General features: G+C 36.3%; 1 protein-coding gene across 3 annotated transcripts in view; it reads left to right on the top strand.

Annotated features, from left to right (window-relative positions):
* LOC107553604 (rhotekin a) overlaps positions 1 to 24,234 on the top strand; it is a 109,276-nt gene extending 85,042 nt beyond the window's left edge. For all 3 annotated transcript variants that reach the window (XM_016235889.1, XM_016235890.1, XM_016235891.1), the window contains exons 2-12: positions 9,510 to 9,709; positions 10,576 to 10,637; positions 15,356 to 15,409; positions 16,076 to 16,193; positions 16,474 to 16,698; positions 17,734 to 17,828; positions 18,537 to 18,643; positions 18,729 to 18,857; positions 20,284 to 20,449; positions 20,793 to 20,897; positions 23,084 to 24,234. In XM_016235889.1, the coding sequence (XP_016091375.1) occupies positions 9,510 to 9,709; positions 10,576 to 10,637; positions 15,356 to 15,409; positions 16,076 to 16,193; positions 16,474 to 16,698; positions 17,734 to 17,828; positions 18,537 to 18,643; positions 18,729 to 18,857; positions 20,284 to 20,449; positions 20,793 to 20,897; positions 23,084 to 23,706 (1,884 nt within the window). In that variant the 3' untranslated portion in view covers positions 23,707 to 24,234. The remainder of the gene's footprint in view (positions 1 to 9,509; positions 9,710 to 10,575; positions 10,638 to 15,355; positions 15,410 to 16,075; positions 16,194 to 16,473; positions 16,699 to 17,733; positions 17,829 to 18,536; positions 18,644 to 18,728; positions 18,858 to 20,283; positions 20,450 to 20,792; positions 20,898 to 23,083) is intronic.
* The last annotated feature ends 2,594 nt before the right edge of the window (positions 24,235 to 26,828 follow it).

The following is a 26,828-nucleotide window of genomic DNA, read 5'->3' as shown; positions in this document are numbered from 1 at the left end:
CCTTCTTCTACGCAGCCATGATGTTGTAATTGATGCAGTATTTGGAAAATGCAAGGTCTTCCCTGAAAGAGACGCATATGTTGTTCTAGAACTTGGATATACCTTTCAGCATTGATGGTGCCCCCCCCCCCCCCTGCAGGAGCGCTAATAACACCCCGGGTTGGCTTTTCTGTGTATATATGTTTTAGTTAGTTATATGTTAGATATAGTTTCATTTTATTAAATCTCTTATATTCACAACGAATTGTCTCTGTTTACTGTTCACAGTTCCAAGTCAATGAATGTTTGAACCTTTGCTACATTTGGCTAAGAATTACTGCTAGCACTGCACAAAGAAGGACAGTTTATTGTTCCGTGGCCAGAAAATAAATATTCCTTGAATTGATAAATGATTATATTGTCTGCTCGGTGGACGGACAGATCAAATAATTGTAATATTGATTCTGCTACAGTTAATTCGAAGATATAATCTAAATATTTATTATGAATCATAACCATTTATGATTCGTCATAAATATTCCCCTTTTTTTAGAGCTAATAAATAATAATAAACGTTACATACATTTAACTTTTCCGGCCCTTATAAAATATAAGTTTATGAGATTTGTAAATTATTCCATTCCTTTTTTACTCACAATTTGTACAGTGTCCCAACTTTTTTGGAATTGGGTTTGTATGTAAAACATTACTAATTCTGGTTCAAACAAGATCTATAAATCAAGATGTGATTCTTAATTCCGCAGACTTTGCATAAGATTAAGTGAGGTTATCTCAAACTACTGCAATCAGGGCTGGATTAACAGGCCCGCGGATGGGGGAGGGGGGTATGATTGGCTTTGGAAGAATCAGGAAAAGCAGGAAAATAATATCATCTAGTTCATGTAGCCATTTGAGATATTAAAGAGATATTTCATGCGCCCCATTTCAACCATATGAAGTAGTGTTGATTCCGTGGATTAAGATCTCAGTAGTCTTTATTCTCCTTGTGAAGTGAGATATGGCAGCAGCTCAAACACACACAGATATTGTTGCTTGCACTGATTCCCAGATTGCACACACACACCTACACACAATATCAAAAATATATTTTCCATTACAGATGTGGGCTGTCTGTAGTCAAAGTTCACAGCTCAAGCATGCACATGTATGCGCACACCCCTTTTTTTCTGTCTCAGCTTGCGCAACTCTCTCCATCACACACAGACACGTCTTTTTCCCAAAGGCATATTTACACACACCCTTTTTAGTTGTCCAAAACCAGCTGTGCTGGAAGGCTGCTTGCCTTTTTGTGGGAACAGCTGGCTGGAGAGCCATAGTCACACACTGTGCATTTTAGACTGCCCTCACACACATACACAATAACATCTCAAATGGTTCATTGTGTGCTAATAATGAGACTTGTGTATTGCTGTGCAGCTTAAATAGGATTCCATTTTGGCCTACGCAGTACTAACAGGGTAAAATCTGTGTGTCTGGAGTACAACTTGCCTATTGAGGCCATTATTTTCCATAGAATCATTGCACATGATGCAGCTTCCACTAGCAGTTTTTCTTCAGTATTTTGGTAGCATTCTGAACGGGTTGAAACTTGGCAGGGTTAACGCAGGTCAACAGAACCTTTCGCACAGCGTCTTTGCTGCCAAAAGAGCTGTACCGTTTCCTCTCAAACAATGCTTGTGCCTGTCCTGGTTGTCATAGAAATTTGCCTCTTCAGCCTCTAGGGTGGATTATTTTAGTTAGTAGTCACTAGGTGTTTGTCTGATGTTTTTAGAGGATGTTTTGCTGTTGTGAATAAAGTATTTAAGGGTTATTTTGTAGGAATATACTATAGTTACTACATGAATTTTGATGCTATCATTGCAATTTTATATATAAAGTACACTACCATTCAAAAATAATTCTCATATGCTCACCAAGGCTGCATTTTTGATCAGAACTACAGTAAGAATAGTAAAATTGTGAAATATTGCTGTTTTCTATTTGAATATATTTTAAAATGTAATTTATTTCTGTAATATTCTGTAATTTATTTCCAGTCTTCAGTGTCACATGATCCTTCAGAAATAATTCTGATATGCTGATTTGATGCTCAAGAAACGTTTCTTATTATTATCAGTATTGAAAGTGCTGCCTAATATTTTTGTGTAAACTAGAGTTTTTACTGTTACTTTTTACTTTTGACAAATTTATTGTAACCTTGCTAAAGAAAGGGTTTGTTGAAAAACAATGATCTAACTGACCCCAAACTTTTGAACAGTGGTGCTGGTGTATATTAATAATTACACTAACATAAAATTATTAAAATATATTTATGTATATAGTGTCTATATTTCCACTACAGAGGACAAAAATGAATTGGCATATAAAAAACATTTATTATTACTATTTACATTTTTAGTGATTATAATTATTTTTAATGAACTACACTATAATGACATTACACAAAATGTATTTATAATAACAGAACTATTACATATATATATATATATATATATATATATATATCATGGTTGGGAACCACTGAGCTAGACAGTATGTCATCCATTCTTGTAAGCTTAAACCTTGACTTGTTAGTATGGCTTATCTTTTATGTGACTGGATATCTTAGATTATGCAGAAGGATCTGGCTGCAGAAAACTGAATCATTAAAACTTTACTTTTTGCCCTTTCCAACCCCATGTGGCTCATTCCCAAACTTGTTTCTCTACATTTACACCCGTATCGATGGAAAAGTACAATACTGTCCTCAGTGCTGGCTTGCACAAGAATGAAAAGAGGAGCGCTGGGATTGGGTGGAACAGATGGGGAAGGCGGGTGCATATTTGTGGTTGACTATTTGGAGGCTGACAGGCCTCGGTCAGTGAAATCCTGTGTATCTGTGGGTGTGGTCAGTGATTTGGCCTTTTCAATTGGTGTTTTGCCTTTGGGTGTCACCGTATTTTTTTTTTACTGTGAGAGAAAGTCAAAGTTCAGTAATACAGAAGAGCACATAAATTACTGTTGTGTGAACTTTTAGTGAAAAGAAAATTGTTAAAGTAGCTGAAGAATATAATACCATCCTTTTCACTTACTGTTAAAGGTAATAATGATCATTTCCTATGTGTTTGCAGGCCTGTGATTAACATAGTGAGCCATTATCCAGTGCTTCTTAGGTTCGCACCCATTTAAGCAGCTGTGAGCAATAGCCATCCAGGTCATAGTATGTTTTAATTTGGTCAGTGTCGCCCAGAAGATTTCATTTTCCCGTCTCTTTAGCATTGCAGTTCAGGAATCACAGCTGCTGCTGTCAATCAGGAGAGTTTCACACAGATCACTGCAGTCACGTTTTTCATGACAGGAAATGACCTTAGAGCATTTGAATCCTCTGAGAAGAGCAAAATATCTTCAGATATTTTCAGAATATCTTCTTTGCTCAACTGGCTTCATCAGAAAGTTTATGTTAGCCTAAACTGATCTAAAAAGGTAGTTTACCACAGGAAACTTGTAGTGAGATGTTTACTGTTGGTGAAGAGTTCCTAATGACAAATGACACATCAGTGCAGCTAATGGCTAAAATACATCAACAAGGTGACTTTTCTGTCATGTTGCAACAGTATGAGCTCTGATTATCTTAGAGTTGAGGCCCTGTTTTCTGACGTCATTGTGTACGATATGGGAGAGAGGTCAAAGTTTAAGACTTAGCTTCAGTGTGAGAAACAGGACAGGCAAAACAAGACAAAACAAACAAGCAGATAAGAGCATTATCCCAGAGAGAAATGTCCCGCAGGACATCACTTCATGCAGTGAAACCCCCAGAGGGCCTATTATCTTCACATTGTTATTTAGTAGACTGGATTAGCTCACAACGTCTATTGACAAAATATTAGCAAAATTGCTTTTAAAAGTGGCAATTTGGTATTTGCCACATGTGTCAGCTCTTCATAACACGAATAGGCTTTTCACACTACACTTAATGCTGTTCTAACATGCAGATTATGGCCGCTTTTAACCTGGAGTTAAGCAACGTTTCACACTTGTAATGTTGAAAGAGGGTTAGCGCTGTTTTTAAGCCTGAGGTATAAAGCACTGCTAAGCAAATCGGAGAGTTTCTTGAACACTAGGTATGTGCACATGCACTAATTGTCATCAATCAGAATTAATCCAATCCGATTTCAGATTCTGAAAGTTCTGTTTATATGAACCCTAAATGTAGCAATCGGTTGAAATTTCATTCGGATCAAGCTCAGTCGATTGGATTGAGGTTTTTACATGAAGCCATTTTAGAGCCATCAATCCAATTAATAGATTATTTGGGTGTATGTGAATGTAGCTACTGTGTAAATGCTAACCTAAGGGACCCAAAAATGAAAATGAAGAAAAGTTCCAAAACTGTTCTTACTTTCTTCTGTGGATTACAAAAGAATATATTTTGATGCAAAATGCCTTGGAAATGTGGTTTTTGTCCATACAGTGCAAGTCAGTGCTATCCAGTGGTGTTTTGGACCCAACAAACTTTTAATTTTATGGACAAAAATGCTTGACGTAGGCTATTCTTGAAAATATCTTTTTTGTAATACATTGAAGAAAGTAAGTAATACAGATTTGGAACGACACGAAGCTGAGTAAATGACAACAAAACATTTATTTAAAGTCCCTTTAAGTGTATAAAACGCTAACATGGCTCAAATAATATAGCATGATGTTAACACAGGGTTAAAATTAACTTTAAATTAGTTCAATTTCAAGTGTGAATGGTCTTTGTAAATATTTGGGCTGAAATGACTCAAGCTGCAAACATCAGCTGGTGTATTAATGTGATTTAGATCAAATCAGCATCTCATTATCTGGCTCACTATGTGGCTGGTTCCTCTGTTTACATTCTTTCATTTGACATTACAAAGCCATTAGTTCACATTCATTATTTAAGGTATTTTCAGGGGGAAAGACTTCAAATATGTGGCCTATTCTCTAAAGACCATAGTCATTTCCCATGACTCACGTCCCCTTGCCAATGAAAAAATGTGCTTCCGATATTCCTCCTATGGTCGTATTGCCAGGTTGTACATGTCTCGCGTCTGCTGGACGTTTCGAGTACTTTGAGAACAAGACTGGCTTCATTGTGCAATTATTAGCAATTATTATGTCCAAGTAGTTTGCATGTCTCACAGCAATAAACCGATTCTGTAGCTGTAGGGTTCCGGGGTCTCTGAAGTGTGGCAGAAATTAAGAAATTAAATAAAAAAATGCAAGGCATTTGTCACTGTAATTACAGACTCATTATTTTTCATACTCTTTCTTGCGTTCTCTATCTTTCTGACGACTTGGGGAAGATTCCATCTCCCTCAATTATTCCCATCTGGCTTCATTTTCAACACTCACGCTTCATTACTGGGGAACAGAGCGCTCGCTGTACTCTCCTCCCTCCTCCTCCCTCCTCCTCCCTCGCTCCCTTGCTCTTTCACACCTCTCTGCTGCCAGCCCGCCACCCTCGCTCACACTGACACTGACGACTGGCACATAAACACACACCGGCTGGCGTGCTGCTCTGCCCTGGCACCTGTCACAAGAGAGGGTGGCATTTGGCAATGTTGCAAGTGTTTTTGAAGGGTCTTTGTTTCATGTGGTTGTATATTTACTACACACTCATTCCTGCAGCATTAACTTAAGTGTTTATTTAAAGTACTTACTCTACTGTTCAGAATACGGTTTTACTGTTTACTTATACTACTATGTTTTTTTGAGAGAAGTCTCTTATGCTCGCCAAGACATTTATTTGATCAAAAATACAGTAATATTGTGAAAAATTATCATTTAAAATAACGGTTTGAATATATTTGAAATTGTAACTTATTCCTGTGATGGCAAAGCTGAATTTTCAGCAGCCATTACTTCAGTCATCAGTTTCACATATGCCCTCCCTTCCCTTTGTAAGCATCCCATTTCTGACATGAAACCGACATCAAACATCTTTCATAACTGTAGTCTCATGCCTTAAAACAGGTGTTGGAAACATATGGCTTGCGAGCCGTATATATCTCTTTCAGTAATTGGCTTAGCAAGGAAAAAATGAAACAAACAACATCACAATTTTTTGAAACCTTTTTTCATACATCCATCAACTATTATCATTAGATCACTATAACTGTTATGTCAGTACAATTAAAAACAGATTATTGTGAAAAATTATCATTTAAAATAACGGTTTGAATATATTTGAAATTGTAACTTATTCCTGTGATGGCAAAGCTGAATTTTCAGCAGCCATTACTTCAGTCATCAGTTTCACATATGCCCTCCCTTCCCTTTGTAAGCATCCCATTTCTGACATGAAACCGACATCAAACATCTTTCATAACTGTAGTCTCATGCCTTAAAACAGGTGTTGGAAACATATGGCTTGCGAGCCGTATATATCTCTTTCAGTAATTGGCTTAGCAAGGAAAAAATTAAACAAACAACATCACAATTTTTTGAAACCTTTTTTCATACATCCATCAACTATTATCATTAGATCACTATAACTGTTATGTCAGTACAATTAAAAACAGATTTTTTTACAAATATTACATAGATGCCCAAATGTCATGTATGCACCAATAAATTGTGCTAAGCTCAAAATTAATTTCATTTTGACAATCTGAAGTGGAGAAATAATTTTCCAATCTGGTTCATAAATCAGTTGAAAATCTACATAGCCACTGTCTGTTTTCAGTTTTGTTAAACAAAAGTGAAATGGTTAAACAAAAAACATATGAGTATTGTTCTTTCTAGTCTGGACCATAGATTTGTGAAGTGAGCTGGATCTTCGGTTTGTCTCATTTGCAAGAGTGAATTGTGTTGCTTAAAAAATGTAAAGAGCCACAATATGCAGTGTGTCACTATTTGCTGTGCTGACGATGTTTGATTTGATGTAAAAAATGACATTTAACCTTTTTTGTGACAAAATATCATAATTACAACAGTTTTTGCTGCTACTACTACTACTACTAGCAATAAGCAATTTCCACACTAAATGTAAAAGTGGCGTGACACCACTCTATTACTTGCAGTTTTAAATAGGCCCGTCGCTATAATCAATATATTGACTTATCGTGCAATATATGTACATGACCTCAATCATTTTTGGTGACGCAATATATCGCCCATTATATTTACTTAAAAATTAATGTCACCATGTTTTGTACATTCCACTTGCGCCTGTGTCTTTTGCAGCTTCTCGTACATAACGTGGTGTAGACATGAGGTGCTAGTTCACATTTAAAAAATGCTTCTACAAGCAAAGTTTCATCTGCAGATATGGCCTTGTTTAGGGATCTGTGCCTTTGTGCATACAGACATCTGACTGCTGAGTAGTGATTGTGCTTTTCAGCAATAGTGTGCACCCTTAATTTACAGAGAAAAGAAGGTCAGGGAAAAATCTGTAGATGGAAAGTTCTTTGTACAATTTTCTTTTTTTTCCTACTTGTTACTTTGCCCTTTTTGTTAGAAAATGTTTATTTACTATTTATTTAAGTTTTTTAAGGTATCTAATATTTTGATACTTAATTTCCATGATCTAAATATTCTTAAAAAGTAAAAGTTTGTTGTCATTTGGAAGTGTGTAGGCCTTCTTGCATTATTATGCCGTTACATTATGATTATATATTCAGTGGCATAAAATGGTCTTTAAAATGACAATAATATCGCTTATCGCAATTATTTCTGGGGCAATATATCGCACAACAAAAAGCTGTTATCGTGACAGGCCTAGTTTTAAATTGATTTTTTTTTCTTAAAATTTCTCAAACTTGTTCATCATACCAATAGATCATCTCTCTCTTTCTCAAACACAATCTTATACTGATCTGAACTTCTCTATATGTGCCTGTCTATGTATACAAGTAGGACGGTGGCCGTAATTCCCTGATCCCTGAATCTCTATCTTAAGAATCATAAATGGTCATGATTGGTTTGTTTTCCACAGGATTTCTTGCTTTTGAAGCTCGTCAAGTCTATCTTTTGACAGTAGTCATACAATCTGTTGCAGTGAGGTGTACAGCAAACCCTGTTTTCCTTTGAAAGGAGAACCGAAAAGAGGTGCTGTCTTAATTGATGTCTGGTTAGACCTTATTGTGTTTCTGAAATTTGCACACAAAAGGGGTAATTTGGGATGTTGCCATGGCAACAGGAGCCCCAGTGGACGACAGAATGGCAGATTATAAGAAGGGTCTGAATAATGTCACTTGAGAAAACTGCAAAGATGAAAAAATGACCAACAGACCATTTTTCAGTGGTACAAGATTATTACCTTGTTTCGCCAGATTAGAAGGCATTTTAAATTTGAGAAACAAAATAAACATTGATGGATGGAAGTACAGTCAATGCAATATGTTGTAACTGATGACTCATTTATTCCACCAAACACTGAACAAACATCTGTCCCTCAGCCTCATTTGTGCTTGTCAAATTAAACTTGACATCAAGAGCTATGGCTTAAAACTGACTTCTGTTTTTTTCGCTCTTTTAAAATTTGTTCTCACTTGCTCTTTTCCACCCTTTTCTCATTCTGATTCATTTCCATGTAGATTTAAGCTAAATCCATTTCTAGAGTAAATTTAAATGACAGTAGGTTATTCGCCCATTGGAAATGCTCAGTCACACCTACCTCTCTTTTTTTCGTTTCTCCTCAAGCTCCTCCTTTTGTTTACTCCTTTATCCCTATTCTACATGTTATTCCTGCCCTTCATAATCCAGCCACAGTCTCACATCTCGCCCAGAGAAAATGGGACCCTTAAAAGATGCTCTGCCTCCCCTCAAATGTTAGATATAGCTCCACAACCTGACATTACTCCTCTTTGTTCATGTGTAAATGATTCAGTGTCCTGGTGTCTGGTTGTTTGGAGGTAAACTGACATCAAGAGGCCAAAGCATCTCTTCCAGCTTGTTAACCCTGATATTCAATTTCATACATCACTGCATTGAGACACACAGTAAGCCGTAGCAGTCCATTACAGAGCAGATGGTCATGTGACCGGGGTGTGCCCTCTGTGCAGTGCTGGGAGACATATGGGTCACTTGTTCTGCAGTGTTTTACAGGCATGCTTTGGATATTTGGGCATAATGCAGATCATTTATGCCCTAAGAGTTTTTCGTTACTTATTCTAATAAGTAAAGCAGACTAAAAATGTTTGTGCTTATGTAAGTTGCGCTCATGTGTCTTTCCTATTGAAGGCTGTCTTGTTTGACTCCTCATAAATCATCTTAAGGCCCTGGAAACATGGCAGTTAACCCAAAATGTTTGTGGTAACATCTAAAAAAAGTCAGTATTGTTCAATACTACTGAAAAATCCTGAGTACATCAGGTTATACACTCATGAAAGTCATTTCTAATGGTCAGATCACATAGAAATTGCTTGACAAATGTTCATATTTCAGTGTGTATGGCCAACATGTCTTAGTTTATTGTATGAGATGAATCCTCCCTTGTCTAGTTGAGTCAAATGTATAATACTGGGAATAATCCTGACATTAGCCTCTTTTTATTTTTCCAGGACAGTGACATCCAGAAGAAGATCGACTATGAAATCCGAATGCGTGAGGGTGCGTGTAAGCTGCTGGCTGCGTGTTCTCAGAGGGACCAAGCGCTGGAGGCCTCCAAGAGTCTCCTCACCTGCAACGCCCGCATCATGGCCTACATGTCAGAGCTGCAGCGCATGAAGGAGGCACAAGTCATGCAGCGGGTCGCACGCAGGTCAGCAGTCACTTTTGATTAATTTAGTTCAGTTGGTGTCAACAAGTTTGGTTGAACTAAATTAGATTTTTGGGTGTCTTTGATGTTTGTGGTGCTTTATAAAAGGTTAATCAGATTATAGGCCAGTTTCTTGGGGTCGGGCATTTCTATTATACTGTCAGCACTGGTAACAAATATAAAAGTTTCATCAAAATATTCACTTCTAATAAATGCAGTTTGACATCTGTTGACCAGTACTTCAACACAGACAAAATCCAACACTTATATGCTTTTTGTCTAAAAATAGCAGAATGTATTTGCTAAAGTAGAGCAAATTGGGCAGCCACAAAGCACATGACAGCAGAAAACAGTGTTGAGGTCAGAAAGAGTTCAATGTGGTGCAGCTAACACTGTATCACTCTAAAGCTAATGTCAAAGCATTAAATGTTAATTTAAGGCAAATACAACAAGCTTGTCCTTTTAGTCACATGGTTGACCTTAAGACACAAAACAAATAAACGTAAAAGTAAAGCTATGTTCAAAAAAACTTGTGTAATGTTTAAAAAAAAAAAAAGGTTTGTATCCCAATTTAATATGTAGAGGCAGTTGTAATTATGGCATTTATAGGTTAAAGAACTCGTTGTGCTGTTATCTTGAACTTATGTAAGGATGTCAGCACATTGCTTTATTTATTTGTCATATCAACCAACCTGACACAATGACATTGGCTCAACCAATATTATAAGTTTGGGTTGGGCCTGGCAAATGGCAGACAGAGGAAGTGCTCAGGATATTTTTACAATTCCGTTTGGTGACACACACTTCAGCTTTAATTATGACTGAAGCATTTTACGCATTGTGGTTTGTGTCTTATTGTTTGTGTTCAGGTCTTCTGATGCAGGTCCAATGGATGACCGATCCCCATGTAAGGGCAAAGTAGCCATTTCAGGTATGTTCACAGAAAAGAATTTAGGTAGTTATGATTAATTCACATAATGAAAAAATATACACTACCGTTGAAAATTCTGGGGTCTGTAAGTTTTTTTTAAAGAACTATCACATCAGAAGTGCCACAGTAAATCAAAAGCGACAGTTGTATATTACCAAGTGGCAACATGTATATCGAAAATAGCAGAGGACCTAGGACAGATCCTTGTGGCACTCCATGTTTTACTGGTGATAATTGAGATGACTCCCCATTTAAATGAACAATGTGGTAGCGATCGGACAGGTAGGATCTAAACCATCTTAAAGCCTGCCCTTGGATACCTGTATAGTTTTGTAATCGATCTATGAGTATGTCATGATCTATAGTATCGAATGCAGCACTAAGATCAAGTAAAACTAGCAATGAGACACAGCCTTGGTCTGACGCAAGAAGCAAGTCATTTGTAATTTTAATTTTAACTTAGACATTTAACATTTAACATCTTTTGTAACATTTAATTTAGAATGTTACAAAAGATTTCTGTTAATTTCATATGAATGCTGTTCTTTTGAACGTTCTATTCATCAAAGAATCCACGGTTTACACAAAAATATTAAATGTTTTCAACATTCATCATAATAAGAAATGTTTCCTCAGCACCAAATCAGCATATTAGAATGATTTCTGAAGGATCGTGTGACACTGAAGAATGGAGTTATAATGCTGAACATTCAGCTTTGCATCACAGGAATAAATTACATTTTATATATTAAAATAGAAAAATAGTTATTTTAAATTGTAACAATATTACTGTTATTCAATATTTACTGTATTAAAATTTTTTTTAAATAAATGCAGCCTTGGTAAGTATGAGACGTCCTTCAAAAACATTGAAAAATCTTGCTGACCCCAAACTTTTGAATGGCATGTATGAACAGAGAATGTTATATATGGATTCTGGTGTATATAACTTTCTCTGGTTTTGATTGTGTGTATTGTGTGTAAATCATGTAAACCAGTTTGTTTATACGGGTGTCTGAGCACTAAATCACACCCCTGCTGTTTTATATATCAGCGCCTGTGTCTCAGTCTGCTTGGGGCTTCTTTTACGAGTCGTCCTCCCCTCCTCACTGTCTGGATCTTTTAGAGGGACCAGCCCCCCCTCTTAACACCCAGTGCTATTAACTCGCAGTTCAAACTCCTTGACTGCACCCATGGCAATCTGTGTTTGAGGCCTGGAGGGTTGATACTCAGAAAATGCTGTAATTATGACGTCATTATGAAGAGGTTATAGAGGACCTTATACCCTTACTTCACACTCATATGCAAACATTCTGAGACCCAGAATAATTTTTTTTTTTTTGTGAATTTAGTATTTTTTTCATGTCATTACATTGTTTAGTGCATACAATTATATTTTATTCACATGTTATGCTATGTCCTCTGTAGAGGACACCAGGACTCAATAAAAAAATAAATAAAAAAAATAAACATGAATGAACATGAATAGGCAAAAACAATAAATCATCAATATAGATTTTTTTTATTCGAAACTTTGTATAAAGATGATTCTCAACTATGTTATGAAAGATATAACAGGATAATTTGATATACCATTTTGCTTTATGCAGTATGTGTTTAAAATAGCCATTAGAGTGCTATCTATACACTGTATCTAATTTGCATATTAATGTGTTCTTGGGACATTATGTAATGAAAAAAGAAGTATAATAATGGGAGTAATAATTGGCAAGATTTTTAATATTAATACCTAATATTTCATAGGAATATTGAGATATCATTTCTTTTTTCCAATTCGCTTGTTGTGTCTCCCAAAATGCGTAATAAACATGCTTTTAGTCCTGTGTCCTCTACAGTGGACATGTAAGAAATCAATGTCCTGTTTCGTAACAAAAAGTCTTATTTTGATTTAAAACCCCATAGCATTTTTCTGAGATGATGATTTATGACAAACCATTTAGAAATGTGTCAGATTTAAAGGATAATAACAAAAAAAAAAAAAAAAATTTCCATAAGGATGTTAAATTTGATCACTAAATTAATGTCAGCCATTTTTAAAGGCAGAGGAGAGGGAGTGGTCATGGTGAAACTTCCAAACATTGGTATCTCTGAAAAGCCCTGAATGTGCTCTATACAGGACATCCAGACTTAAAACTGTGTTAAAATATGATGTCCTCTACTGAGGACAGAAGGTCTCAGGAGGCTAATGTAAACCACACTCATATGTAGTCACAGACGGAATCAACAGAATTTTCTGCTTTTTTTTTGTAAAATTCTGTGCAGTGATTTTATTGGTGAATATATATATATGAAGGAAGGAATTTTATTTCAGTAGTTAAAGGGTATCAGCAGGATTTTTGAAAAATCAATTTAAGGCTTTTTATGACCCTTTTTAAGACCTTCACTAGAAAAATGAACATCATATGAGTGGGGTTGGGCAATGTCTAGTGTAACATATTAAATTAAAATTATATGATTTACAGTTCAGTTACAGGTTTTCACAAAAACAAAAAGTCTTATAAAATGATAAACATCACATTTCAGCCTTTAAACCATTTAAGAAAAGGGATGAGTCAAATGTATAAATTATTATATTAATATTAAACATATAAATATTACTGTCTTAATTTATTAGATTTTTAGAAGGCACATTAGCTTCTTTCACAACTCTACGTGTTTGCTGTGTAAAAATCGTGGGTCAATATTCGCATTGATCTGAACATAAGCAGCAGAAAGGCTTATTGATAATGCAAATTAATTCTCTGCCACTAGGTGGGGCTTTTGAAACAGCAGAAATATAGCGGTTTCCCTGGTAACGGCTGTACACAAAGCAGTGCTGCGCTCATAAACACTGCTTTATTAGGCATTATAGGAAAGATGAAATGCCATGGAAACTTTTCTGAAGAAAGTCGGTTCCCTTCAGAGATACAGTCATATAAAAACACCCGCGCCACGTTTAGTTTTTTTAATGGGCAGCACTCATAAGCTATTCATTCAGGCTATTTTAGATTTTAAAGTTTAATCCAGCTATATTGCGATTCTTGTGTTTCCGTCCCCAAATGTAAGACCTCTTGAAATTATAATTAGGACTTTTCTTATAACATATAAGTTTAATTTATTTATTTTTATGGCCTTAAAGTGCCCCTATTATGCCTTTTCAAATATTACCTTTCATGCAGTGTGTCATGTAGATGTATGTGAACATAAACTATCTGCAAAGTTGTGAAGCCGACAGTGCACAATAAATAAAGTTATTGTCTATCAAAAAAAAGAGTCTGCTCGCAATCGCCTAAACGAGTCATCAGGAATTTGAATCTTATTTTGCTGTACGTCACAAAGTAACACATTTGCATAATGTCCGCCCACGTTCTACGTCGCCAACTTACCCGCCCACAAACACAGTAAAATTTCCGTGTGGTTAACATCATGTCGAGAAGACGCTGTATCCTACGCTGTGAGAGTAAATTTGTTTTATCACATCTTATATTTACCACAAACTTGTTAACACTTGACACTTACCACTGAGAAACGTCCTGCTCCAGTCGTGCTTGCGAATCCAACTCTTGTCGATCAGCCAGTTCAACCGTTTCATCATCAGACTCCGGCTCGAATTGGTAAGGTACAATCGATACCATCTTTTCTATGTATTGACAAGTCTCCAGGGCTGTCATTCTGTCATGGCAACGGGTGTTTCGTTTCCGACATGCGCTGTACGCGGTAGACCTATCCAGAGCCAATCGCTCTATGGCTCTGGACCAATCACAAAGGACTGCGCCATCTGACCAATCACAGCAGTGAGGGCTCATGGAAAGGAGGGGTTTATAGAGACTGATTCTTTGAACTGCTTCGCACGAGTCATTTATGAATCATTTAGAAATGAGGTAAAATTAAATATATTTTTTGAGAACACTAACGTGTTTTTTGACCTTGCATGCATGTAAACCTGTTTTAGGAGACTCATAAAAAATAATAGCAACCTTAAAAATGGCATAATATGGGCACTTTAAATTTGATACATCTAAATTTAAGACTTTTTAAGGACCCGTGGGAACCCTGTATATAAGATAGCCCGTCAGGCAGGGTGGTGATACATTTTGGTAGCCTGACTGGAAGACACAATAGCCCCGGGACATTGGGCTAGTGATTTTGCGAGCCCTGGAATTGTGTCAATGACCAGCATCCCTGTTCTGCAGAAATATGCTATGCTTTCTTCGGCTGCAGATTCTGTGTGGGATTTCTGCTCATGCAGCTTCATTCCACTAAACAAATGCATCCAGGCTTTTTATCATGTAGGTCATCCCACGCACATACAATCTAATGTTCCCACATGCAGCCTCGGTTTTGTGTTTTCTGCTGTCCATCATCTACATTCAGTACCCAATTATTGTTCCCTAACAACCTCTTCCTATTAATTTAATTGAAGTTTTGTTAACAAGCCTGATTACACAGACCTTGACAGAGAAGCTCATCCAGGTGGGCTGAAGTGATGATGTGGTCTTGATGTGGTGGGTGGGCCAGTATGATAATGGTGATTTATACTGGCTGGTAGCATGGCATAAAATACCAGATGTGTGTTGTGAACATATTTTTCTTTTGATTGACATGGAGTGACAGCCGACATTGGTTGCTCGCAGCTGTGAGTGACACTTAGTGTGTGTGTGTGTGTGTGTGTTATAACCTTGTGTTTCGCTCTGACCTCCAATTCCTCTATTTTGCAGATCTACGGATACCTCTAATGTGGAAAGACACAGAGTATTTTAAGAATAAAGGAGGTAACATCTGTTTTTCCTCTTCACTCTGATATGCAGGTTAAATAACAGAGCAAATTGTTTAGAATATATTTGATCTTTATAACCCTTGTATAGCACACACACGAATATGCATTACCGTGATAACGAAAAACACATTTATTTATGAAGCGTTCAGGCACAGCAAAGCCCTCTGGGTAAACAGAATATTATTACAGGCATTGGAAACCTTTTTCCAGACCACAGTGACTAATGTCGTTTCACCTAAGGTGCTTAGAGCAGCTGATAGAGGTGCTATTATGTTGATGAATGTGACACAAGAACCCACATGCATGTGTTATTCTCTCATGGGAAAGCTTTTATATGTACTTTATCCTGTTAATGGGAACATGTATTTTAACAGCCATCGAAATGATTAGGACAAGAACGTTTAAAACTGGTTGTGTCACAATTATTCATCTTCTAGAATTTGTACAAGGAAGAAAATGCACAGATACTAATGTTGCCCTGAGCAGGAAAAGGCAGGACAGCTCACACACAGGTGCAGGAGTAAATGTTTCCTGAATGAACAGAGCTGCTCGGGGGGGAGTTCATAGGCACTGGGCCAAGCATGCAGCTACACTGGTGAAGACATTAGAGCAGGTGTGACTTGTAAGTAGTACATGTAAATGTCTTTCTTTATTTCTTCAGAGCTGCACCGGTGCGCTGTGTTCTGTCTGCTGCAGTTGGGTGGTGAGATCTTTGACACCGACATGGTGATGGTGGACAGGACGCTGACAGACATCTGCTTTGACAACACAATTGTCTTGTGAGTGTGCATGTTTATTGTGTCATTTTAACTGTTTCTGGACATTTATTCTACACATACATATGTTTTTAATCTTTGTGTAACTTCCAAACCAGCTATAGTTTGTGTCAAAGTATATAAACTATATAAACTTTAAAAAAACATTTGATATATAAGTCTTACTGACTTTTGAATAGTAGTGTATACTGAATTTAAATCTACATTTGCACTATTTTGACATTAAATGTGTGGAGTAATACGAAGCAATGTGCTTCAATCATGCTTTGTTTACTGTGTGCAGTAATAAAGCCAGTCCAGGGTTCGAGCTGCAGGTGGAGCTGTATAGCTGTTGTTCAGAGGAGGACTACTCAGCAGGCAGCACACCGCGGAAGCTGGCCAGCAAGCTGAGCTCATCTCTGGGAAGGTCAGCAGGAAAGAAAATGAGGGCGGCCTTGGAGCCCGGAGCCAGCAGCCCCACTAGCAATAGAGGAGGAGCGGCAATCCTGCTGCCTGTGCCCTCTGTACCGTAAGTGTGTAGAAACACACACATAAACACTGCTGCTACGTGAATCAAAAATGCTAAAAGGATTGCTGTGGACTGCAGTCCAGTGATAAACATATGTTCAAAGATATGGAAAAACAACAAGCAACATACAAGACTGTTTAAAAGTCTGGGATCTGTATGATTTTTTAAATGCCTTTGAAAGTCTCTTATGCTCACCAGGACTGCATTTATTGGATCAAAACTACAGTAAAAACAGATTTTATTTTAGTGATGGCAAAGCTGAATTTTTATCAATCATTATTCCAGTCTTTAGTGTCACATGATCCTTCAGAAATCATTCTAATGTGCTGATTTGGTGCTCAAGAAATGTTTAGTATAGTAATAATAAAAAAAATATTACTGACCCCAAACTGAACACTTTTTAATGGCTTTTCAATTATTTACTGGCTTGTCACAATAATACCTTATAATTATTTATTTTTTATTTCAGGACTTTTGTCAGCAAATACATATTTTATATATGTGACCCTGGACCACAAAACAGGCTTAGGTCGCTTGGGTATATTTTTAGCAATAGCCAAAAAAAACATTGTATGGGTCAAAATTATCGATTTTTCTTTTATGCCAAAGATCATGTTCCATGAAGATATTTAGTAAATTTCCTACCATAAATATATCAACTTAATTTTTGATTAGTTATTTACATTGCTAAGAACTTCATTTGGACATAGTTGTATCTCGGTCAAATATTGTCCTATCCTAACAAACCATTATTTATTCAGCTTTCAGATGATGTATAAATCTCAATTTCAAAAAATTCACCCTTATGACTGGTTTTGTGGTCCAGGGTCACGTATGTATTAGCAAATATACTGTATATGCAAATATCCAGCAAATATATATTTTAAAAGTATTCACAATTAATTTGATTACTTCATCAGTTTATCATTAATTCGTCAGTAAATTCATCAGTTTATTTATTCGTATTTGATTGACAGTCATAGTTTAAATATGTTTGCATATTCCCTTCTCTGATTGTGTTTTATGTGTTTATAGGGGGCCCAAATATCATCTTTTGGCTCACACAACCCTCAATCTCTCTCACGTCCAGGACAGCTTCCGCACACATGACCTCACAATCACTGGAAATGGTGAGCTGCCGAACCCATTTTTAAAACTCAACTTTTTTAACCAGGAATATCTTTATTTAGAAAACATGTCAAAATACTGTATATGTCAGCCACAATTTTTTTTTTTTTACTTTTGAAATTCTAATAATATGTCATTTGAAATTATAATTTGGCATTTTACTTTTTTATTTTTTTTAAAGATAAAAGTGATAAAGTGCGATACTTTGATATGTCAACAAGTGCCTTCTGGGATTTTATTAAAAGCTCATTATATTTATGGCATGCTAGTTTTCTTCACATTGCAGGTAATCAATTACAGACAGGCCCGCAGAGCACGTTTGTGTGTGCATTGTCAATGTCGGTCAGATTTGTGTTAGGGTCATGCTTATAAACTTCTCGGGATGGCCAGTCAATTTGAAGGGCCAGTAAGAGGCGTTATAGCCGTCTTCATGTCTGAGGAGTTACTGCAGACAGTCTTACAGCCTGAGTGTGGGCTGTTTGTAAGACAGTCTTACAGCCTGAGTGTGGGCTGCCCGCTCTCGCAGATGATAGATTACTTTGTTGTAAAAGATGTACTAAAACTATAGGGTGCAAAACATGACATCATTTGAATAGCTTGTTTACTTGGTTTTAAAATACAGTTTCTAACATTGTAAGATCACACATTCCTATCTTTCTCTCAGTAGGAGTGCCATTACTGTATCATTTTGTCTCTTTGTCTCTCTGTAGAGGAGTGTTCGTACTGGCTGCCTCTGTATGGCGGTGTGTGTTGTCGTCTGGCCGCTCAGCCTCACTGTATGACACAGCAGATGATGAGTGGCTGTCTTAGGGTAAAGGTGTGAAGGAAACACACTCACTCACTTCAATATCATATTTCCCCGTTTCAGTTTACTTTGGCTAATGTTCTTCCTTTCTCTCAAGCTTGGAGGTGAGCCACAAGGATGGACAAATGTATATGGTGTTTTAAAAGGAACTAATCTCTTCTGTTATCATCAAAAAGAGGACATGGAGGCCAATGTGGAGCCTGTCTTAACGATTGGGATTAACAAAGTAAGTTCAGTCATACTCTGGAGATTTTAAGCGTGCTCATTTATGCGCATGATATCAGGGTCATTGTTCTGCTTTTGGAAATATCACGAGATATTTTTCTTTGTGAGTATCTTGAAAGCACTCTTTCAAATGGATTCTCTCTTTTTTAGAAAGAGAGAATCCATTTGTCGGAACATTTTTCATTGTGTCAGTAGTTATGAAAAGACGTCTTTGTTTGCCATGCACTGGGTCTGGATCTTTCAGTGCCCCTAGAGAGCACAAAGAGCTTGTTTTAACATCTGAGAGCTGCACTGTGAGTCTGCACATTCCTCAGCTCTCAGGTGACTGCTGTGCACTACACACGCTTTACTTGTGCTCTGCTACCACCTAATGGATATAACTGAAATTAATCTTTCATACAGCAAAATATGTGCAAAACTCATTGCTATTTATATACTATGACTTCAGACAAGTACTTTATGTAAAACTGCGTAGTTCAGAATGTTTTAAAAGAAGTCTGAAAGTGAAAAACTAATATTTGACACTATATCCTTTAGATATGATGATAATAATAATGTAAATTGCTAAATGTGTAGTAAACAAGTCTTCAAACTGAAACTCTGTCAGACTGTACATTATTCTGCTTATAACATTGCTCTATATCACATAAATAAATAAATTACATTAAATTTGAGTTTAAATTATTTTATATTGTTAGAACAAATAGACAATAGTACTACTGTAGTATTGTGTATAGTTGATATTGTTGTTGGTGTTATTTTTAAGTATGCATAAATAATGTGTGAGCAGTCAACTGTTACCTATGTTTTTGGTTTTAAATTAGCATACTTTTATTTTGCACTGAATTTCAAATGAATAATAAAACCATCAGATTGTGCCTTTCAGTTATATACTTTAATATACTCTACACTTCAAAAGTTCTGGTCAGTAAGATTTTCTTTTTTTATTTGAAAGAAATTAATACTTTTGTTCAGCAAGGACACATTAAATTGATCAAAGTTGGCAGTATAGATTTTGTTACAAAAGATTTCTATTTCAAACATGCTGATCTTCAAACAACTTTTTATTAATCAAAGAATCCTAAAAAAGGATCACATTTTCCACAAAAATATTAAGCAGCACACCTGTTTTCGACATTGTTTTAAATGTTTTAATTTGTAAATATATTGAAATTAAAAAACACGTTAAGTAGTAGTAGTATTAGTAGTATTAAACAGTAGTAACAGTTTGTAAATAGTAGTAATATTTTACAGTATTTTTGTATTTGTTTTTGCTGTATTTTTGATCAAATAAACAAGATACTTCTTTAAAAAAAACTGTATAAAAAATCATACTGACCCCAAACTGTTGTGTATATGATATCAGTTATAGTTTATAATTTCACAATTCTTTAAAACATTTATTTTTTCATGTGTCTCCATCTCAGGAGACGAGAATACGGGCCGCAGAGAAGGATCCTCACAGCAAGGCACAGAATATCTGTATCACTAACCAGTATGGAGGAGAGGAGGTGATGCACACACTAGCAGCGGACAGCAGAGAGGACACACAGCGCTGGATGGAGGCCTTCTGGCAGCAGTTCTATGATATGAGTGAGTACATAAACTCTAAAATTACTAAAATGCACTAAGTGACCATAAAGCCATAAGCCACACAAGACTGTGCATTACTGTGCAAAAAACCATGAGCTGTGGTAAAATCATTTTTATGTCAGCCCTAGAGTGGCTTTTTGCTTTTATGAACCCGTGACAGCAGCAATAATGCTAATGAAAGACACAGTGCTCAATTATGTAATTTAAAAAAAGAATAATTAAATATATATACATTCAATTATTTTAATAAACAAATTATGCCAAGTAATATATTTCATGAGCCTGATTGTTAGTTCAATGCATTACCAGAAAAGTTTGACTAAGCTGCATGTGCCCTCTACAGGCCAGTGGAGACAGTGCTGTGACGACCTGATGAAGATTGAGCTGCCTTCGCCACGCAAACCTGCCATAGTCACCCCGAAGCAGGGCTCCCTGTACCATGAGATGGGTGAGTGCATTCAGACACCTTTTTTACACATTTACAGAGGCTGGAGGAGAGTTTTAAGCTCTAGATTGGCACAAAATATAGGCCAGTGGCACTGTAGAGCCATACATCTAGACAGATGATGACAGAAATAATGCACACGCAGGATTTGCTGTCATGAATAACCTGTGATATGCCTGTGACCCTAACGATGATGTGTGGATTGAACTGCATGTCCTCGTCCTCTGTCAGATCTGAGTCTTTCTCTTTATCAATTTATCTCCTTTAACTGCTAAAATGAAAAGTCTGCTGTTTCTGACAAACTGACAGTCTTTTCTCTCTTTTCCTCTCTGTCTTATTTTCTCTGTGGTTTTTATGTCTGTCTCTTCACTGTTTTTTTCATGTCTGTTTTCCCCCTCCTCTTTCACTTTATTCCTATTGATTTTTCATGCACTCTTGTATTTTCCTGGTTTCATGCCTTAAATTTGTAATCCAAACATCCATCCCATACATTCCCCAACCACTGTATCATTATTTGGTTGCTATATAAACACTCATTCCCTGCATTTGTTGGCCCCTCGTGCGTTTTGCTGGCCTCCCCCTCCTCAGTGGCCCCTGTATCCGGTGAGGGGCTTTTGCTGCAGGATAACGCTGTCTCTGCTGAGATCCGAGCTCTGCTCTCCTCTTATTACAATGACAGGTGAAGTAACTGTGATGAGAAGTTACCTGACCTCACGCTCTACCCTCAGAAGATGCTACTGTCCCACGAGATCCCAACCTTTTTTGTCACCCCTGTGACCAACAACTTTTACTTGATGTAGATTTCAAATACGGTTCTAAGCTTATATAAATTAAACGAATAATGCACTAAGCTATTATTACTATTATTATTATATTATTAGATGACACCATAGTAGATTGCTATATTTTCATTGTTTTAATTTAATTTTCTTTGAAAAAATAAAATTATAAAATTATAAAAATAAATCTATGTAACAACAGAGTACGTTGATTTATTATAATTTTTTTGTTTATTTGTTTTATTTTAACACCATTATTTTATTGTGTTTATTTTATTTTTTATTAAAAAAATTTAAAATAAATGACTGAAAATAAAACTTTTTATATTGTTTTATATTTACTCATTTATTTTAACATTACTGTAATTTATTTTATTTTCACTTTTTGTGCGCACTGACTTTTTTGCATATTGTTTCAATTGTACTTACTTTAAATACTTTTTTTAATTGTGTATTATCGAAAATGTTTTATCGAAAGACTATAAAAATGAAGCTTGCAACTCAAAATCAGCTGTCAGGCAAATAAACAATTTTTCTGCTTTTTCGAAGGAAAAAAAAAAAGGTTTTCATTATCTCTACTGTTTCTCTTCCGTCACAGTTATTGATACCTCCCCCTCCTCAGTGGCCCCTGTATCCGGTGAGGGGCTTTTGCTGCAGGATAACGCTGTCTCTGCTGAGATCCGAGCTCTGCTCTCCTCTTATTACAATGACAGGTGAAGTAACTGTGATGAGAAGTTACCTGACCTCACGCTCTACCCTCAGAAGATGCTACTGTCCCACGAGATCCCAACCTTTTTTGTCACCCCTGTGACCAACAACTTTTACTTGATGTAGATTTCAAATACGGTTCTAAGCTTATATAAATTAAACGAATAATGCACTAAGCTATTATTACTATTATTATTATATTATTAGATGACACCATAGTAGATTGCTATATTTTCATTGTTTTAATTTAATTTTCTTTGAAAAAATAAAAGTATAAAATGATAAAAATAAATCTATGTAACAACAGAGTACGTTGATTTATTATAATTTTTTAGTTTATTTGTTTTATTTTAACACCATTATTTTATTGTGTTTATTTTATTTTTTATTAAAAAAATTTAAAATAAATGACTGAAAATAAAACTTTTTATATTGTTTTATATTTACTCATTTATTTTAACATTACTGTAATTTATTTTATTTTCACTTTTTGTGCGCACTGACTTTTTTGCATATTGTTTCAATTGTACTTATTTTAAATACTTTTTTTAATTGTGTATTATCGAAAATGTTTTATCGAAAGACTATAAAAATGAAGCTTGCAACTCAAAATCAGCTGTCAGGCAAATAAACAATTTTTCTGCTTTTTCGAAAAAAAAAAAAAAGGTTTTCATTATCTCTACTGTTTCTCTTCCGTCACAGTTATTGATACGTCTGATGACATTGGAACAGTCACTGACATCCTGGCTCGTCGTATTGAAGAGTTTGAGCTGAGGGCCCAGCTCGGATCACCACCTCACTGGATGTCCTTGTTTGATGAAGATCCCCCGAGATCCCCTCACAACCATCAGCACCTTCCGCCCCACTCACCCAGTCCTCGCCTGCACAGTCGCCAGCCCCGCAGCCCACGCTGCCACCGCACACCCGGCCTTCTCTCCTCCAATGCCAGCCTGACCTCAGACAGCGACAGTCCCGCCGGTGTCAGCCCCCGCTTCCGTCAGGCATGGCCCCCGGACACCTCTTCCTCCTCGGGTCGCTTCCGCCCCCGTACCCTCTCCCTGGACGCCAAGCTCTCCACTCTGCGCGCTCGGGGCTATGGTGGCTTTCGGTGCAACTGCCAGCCACCCACCGCTGGTTCTGGGTCTCCTCACCCCACTCAGACTGCTCTGTCCTGCTCTAGTTCCACTTCCAGCAGCAGCTCCAGTGAGGGAAGCAACAGTCAAGAGTCAGACCTGGGCTTTTCTAGACCGTCCGGCGCACGCCACAGCTTGAGGAGTCTGAGAGCTAAGCTAGACCCCAGGAACTGGCTGCAGAGTCAGGTGTAGCTGTTACACTTCTTCTGGTTACTGTCAGAGCCATCACAACTTCCTGTGTCTCCCTGGAAAAAACTGGAATACCTGAGGTCATGTGTGCTCAATGTCCGTCATTGCATTTTCTTTACATAATAATGGAGAGCAACATAAAAAATAACAATTTTCTTCTGCCTTTTAAAGGAGCCTCCACAGTGGGAATCAAATACTATTAGTTATATAATACACTACTAATATATATAGCAGTACACATCGTCTCTTCATGAAAAGCTCATTATTTTGGATCTTTTGAGAGCGTAGTTGTTTTATGTGAGACAGATTCCTGGTACAGTGTTTTTAGACTGGATTGAAGCAGTAGCTTTTTGGCCAGTCATTGTGTCTTTTTAGAAATATGGTTTAGAAAGTGCTGTCAGGGTCAAGTCTGCTGAGTATTCATCATTACTCACATTAAGCCTGGCAAATACACTACCGTTTGGGGTCAGTGAGATTTTTAAATGTTTCTGAGAATTTTTTAAAGTCTCGTATACTCAACAAGGCTGCATTTATTTGATCCAAAATACAGTAATATTGTGAAATATTATTATCATTTAAAATAACTGTTTCCAATATTCAAATATTTTATAATGTAATTTATTTCTGCGATGGCAAAGCTGAATTTTCAGCATCTTTACGTAATCATCATAATATGCTGATTTGGTGCTCAAAAACATTTCTTATTATTTTCAGTGTTGAAAACGATGCTGCTTATTATTTTGTGGAAACTTGATTTTTTTTTCAGGATTCTTTGATAAAGAGCAGCATATTTTGTAACATTATAAATGTCTTTACTGTCATTTTTTAAAATCTATTTAATGCACCCTTGCTGAATTAAAGTATTAATATCTTTAAAAAAAAAAAAATCTCACTGATCCCAAACATTTGAACGCTAGTGTATTCAGGATCAATGATCTTGGAAACATAGTATTAATAAACTTAACGTGTGAAAGTTAGCTTAGCACTGATGAATTTCACTTTATTAATAAGTGTCACTGCACCCTATGAAGAAAGTGATAATACCAGTTTAAATTCTGCATCTTTTTTCAATTGTTAATCATGTAATTAAGGACTTTACCAATAACTGACTTTCTGTCAAGGCTCACACAGTCACTTTTGTTGATGTTGTGCTGGATGGTTGTTTTGGATATATACTGACAACTTGTGGTTTGGATCCCGTCTCACACAAAAGCAACATTTTTCGTTTGCAGAAATGTGTGGTTGCAGAACCGCTCTCTCTGCAGTCAACCATGGTTAATTTAATCTTTGATCAAAAGTGTCTAACAATAGAAGGGTTACTGAGTTAAAGCCAGCAGGATCTTAGCATGGCTGCCCCCGTAAGGAGACACGCTTTATGTAAAATTAAACAGCTTTTATTATGCTATTGATGTGAATAGAGTCTTCGTCTCATCTAACAGTTCATGATTTGATACATATTTTTTAAAAGTACTATACGTTTCTTTTTGTGACACCTGAGGAAAAGTGCAACTCTAGAATTGTATAATATCTGCTATAATGTCTGTTACAGTTCATGACGTTCTCTTTGCATGGCTTCAGTATATATGCAAAGGTCCAGATGTCTCAAGACTCTATTCAAGTTTATCATGACGGGATATAATATGACTCCGTTTACTACCTGTGACTGTAATGACCTCAGGATTACTGTACATACCTTATCTCACTCAGCAAATGTGAACCCCTATCAGTCAGAAAAAGTAAAAAATCAGAATGCACATTAACTAGGATTCAGCACAAGCAATGAAATTTGGCTGGAGGTTGAATGTTTTGGGTGCTTTATTTTAATGGTCCTTTGTTTTGAGCCATTGCAGTAAAGGCCTGTCTGATTGACAAGGGTTGCGAAGGCACTACTATGCAAAGCTACAAGAGCTCAAAGTTAGTTGTGTATTCTAGATTTCATTTACGTCAGCGGTACACGCATTATTTGAAGATTTTCCTTTTCCTTGTTTGCTTGCAGGTCAGTTTTGTCAAGCACTTTGTGTGCTTCTAACTTTGTGAATTTGCAGTGTCATATAGCATCTTCCAGCTCAGATAAAGTGAACATTTGCTCGTATCAAATATATACGCAATATTTACCATAATGAAAGTCTAGATAACTATTATTGTGATTTCAGTAAAACCTCAGGAGTGTAATTACATTCAATCTTGCCATGAAAATATGAATTTAAAAAACACATCTGCACAGTATATTAGGTATCCAAACATGTATATATATTTTTTTTCATATGAAATTTAAAAAAATGGTCAGATGGAGACATGGTTTTCTTTATATAATTACAGGGATTAAAGTTCCGTCGCTACGACGGATTTACGTCAGTTCATAAAGAGTCACTTGCCTCATTCCTGAATGTTTCAGCCATTCGGACGAATCAACTGAATGAATGATTCAGTGATAAAATCAGTGACTTGCTGCCATCTGCTGGCGGATTTAGTTTAATTTTTAGCTAATTTCAGTTATTTAAATCATATTTCTGTATTCAAAATGTTATATTTAAAACATTAATCTCCACATGAATTTAATTGCACTCAGGCCACCTCTGAGCCTCATTAAACGTCTGAAAATTTACCTACAAGCCACTTTTGTGCCACTTCTGTGCCACCTCTGTAGGACAAATTAATTTATTAATACAAATTTCATATGGTTGGTAACTTAATTGTCTTATTCTACTTCTTATATTGCAGGGGTTAAAGCAAAAAAAATAAAAATCTTTTGATTTGAAAATGTTTTCATTTTTTGAAAATGTAGGAGCACCTTCTGATCAATAATCAAAAATTAGCCTTCCTAATAGGAGCTGACATTTGACTCCTTAAAGTGACTTACAGGAGTATTTTCTTTTTACCTTTGTAATGGCATCATTTTCATCTGTCAAGTTCAAAAATTTACGTTTATAATCTTTTTAAAATTTCTATTTAAATCAATATGTAGAATAAGACAAATAAGTTACCAATCATATGAAATTAGTATTAATAATTTAATTTGTACTACAGAGGTGGCACAGAAGAACAAAAAAGTGGCTTGTAGGTACATTTTCAGACGTTTAATGAGGCTCAGAGGTGGCCTGAGTGCAATTCAATTCCTAAATTCA

This window comes from Sinocyclocheilus grahami, unplaced genomic scaffold (genome assembly GCF_001515645.1).
Source record: "Sinocyclocheilus grahami isolate Dianchi unplaced genomic scaffold, SAMN03320097.WGS_v1.1 scaffold475.1, whole genome shotgun sequence".
Lineage (NCBI taxonomy): Eukaryota > Metazoa > Chordata > Actinopteri > Cypriniformes > Cyprinidae > Sinocyclocheilus > Sinocyclocheilus grahami.
Note: the sequence above shows the minus strand (reverse complement) of the source record. Positions and strands in the feature narration are given on the sequence as shown.